At 40.3% G+C, this 1,201-nt stretch overlaps 1 protein-coding gene across 1 annotated transcript in view; it reads right to left on the bottom strand.

Moving 5' to 3' along the window:
* The window catches only part of LOC103469017 (DELTA-sagatoxin-Srs1a-like), a 6,451-nt gene extending 5,315 nt beyond the window's left edge, over positions 1 to 1,136 (bottom strand). Inside the window, exons 1-2 of the mRNA XM_008416470.2 lie at positions 980 to 1,136; positions 80 to 158 (exon numbers count right to left, since the gene is read on the bottom strand). Coding sequence (XP_008414692.1) covers positions 80 to 156 — 77 coding nt within the window. The 5' untranslated portion in view covers positions 157 to 158; positions 980 to 1,136. The remainder of the gene's footprint in view (positions 1 to 79; positions 159 to 979) is intronic.
* Between the last annotated feature and the right edge of the window lie 65 nt (positions 1,137 to 1,201).

The raw sequence follows: 1,201 nt of genomic DNA, 5'->3' as shown, positions 1-1,201 counted from the left end.
GTGTGTGTGTGTGTGTGTGTGTGTGTGTGTGTGTGTGTGTGCGTGTGTGTGCGTGTGTGTGTGTGTTTTTAAAACTCACAGCGGATCGCACAGCGTCAAGCTGGACGTCTTGTTCTGAATCTCCACTTTGCACTGGCGGTGAGTCGGGATGGACATTTCTAGAACAAACATGGAAATACTGAAGTTAAAGGAAACTCACTCATACATCCAAAGTAAATGCTAAAAACTAATTAATAAGTGAGTCTATATTTTCACTTAAAGTAATTAAAACTGATAAAAAAAAGATAGTTTATCAGTTACTGTTGCTGGCACAAAGGATTGTGGGATTATTGCAACATATGAAAACAAATGAAGTTACGTTGTACAATTTAAGTCTTGCAACCCTAAAATAACTTGATAAATTTAGTTGAGATGAACATAAATTAAATGACTTCATCTAATGGCCTCTACCTCAAATCACCTCTGGTCTGTTGGTGTTTGGGAATTCTGGGTAATATTTGGTGTTTTGAAACACCGAATGAAACACAGAAAAGATAACAAGATTGTTTTTGTTGTGCGGATAAATTCAAAAAGAAAGACAGTACTTAAACTACTTATTGTCTGAAAAAATTACACCAAATATTTAATACCACATATATTTTTCAGTGATGTTGCAACATCTTCTGAGAAACAGAAACTATTTGAGTTCATGTTCTTGCAGCAACATCCTGTTTCCATCAGCCAACAAAACACACTTCACAATCTTTCACAGTGAAACGGTCAACAGAACCGTTTTTACGTCCTGAGAAAATCCCACATGTTGAGTTCTGCAGCTCAAACAATAACACATTATGCAACAGAGAAGGTGTTCCAGCTTCAGACGTTTTAGGTCCGAGGTTCTGGGTCTATTCTTGAAGAACTCTGCAAATAGCTGAACTTCTTGGATGAACTCTGTCTCAGACCTGGAATCAGGAATTTACTGGACCTGGAAGTTACTCACTTGTTTGGAGCTCCTGATGAACAACAGCTGTCTGCAGGCCTCCGTGTCTGAGTGCTGGACCCGGATTCTGATCGGATACGGGAGCATGAGGCGCGGTTTCCTCAGGAAATCTGAGCCTTAAAGAGACACTGAGACAGAATTCAAGGCCGGACCTTAACCCCTTAACTGCCACCGCAAAAACACCTGTGTGTGTGTGTGTGTGGGTGTGTGTGTGTGTGTGTG

Source organism: Poecilia reticulata, linkage group LG8, assembly GCF_000633615.1.
Source record: "Poecilia reticulata strain Guanapo linkage group LG8, Guppy_female_1.0+MT, whole genome shotgun sequence".
In the NCBI taxonomy this organism is placed as follows: domain Eukaryota; kingdom Metazoa; phylum Chordata; class Actinopteri; order Cyprinodontiformes; family Poeciliidae; genus Poecilia; species Poecilia reticulata.
The sequence above is the reverse complement of the archived record's forward strand: the minus strand, read 5'-3'. Positions and strand labels throughout refer to the sequence as shown.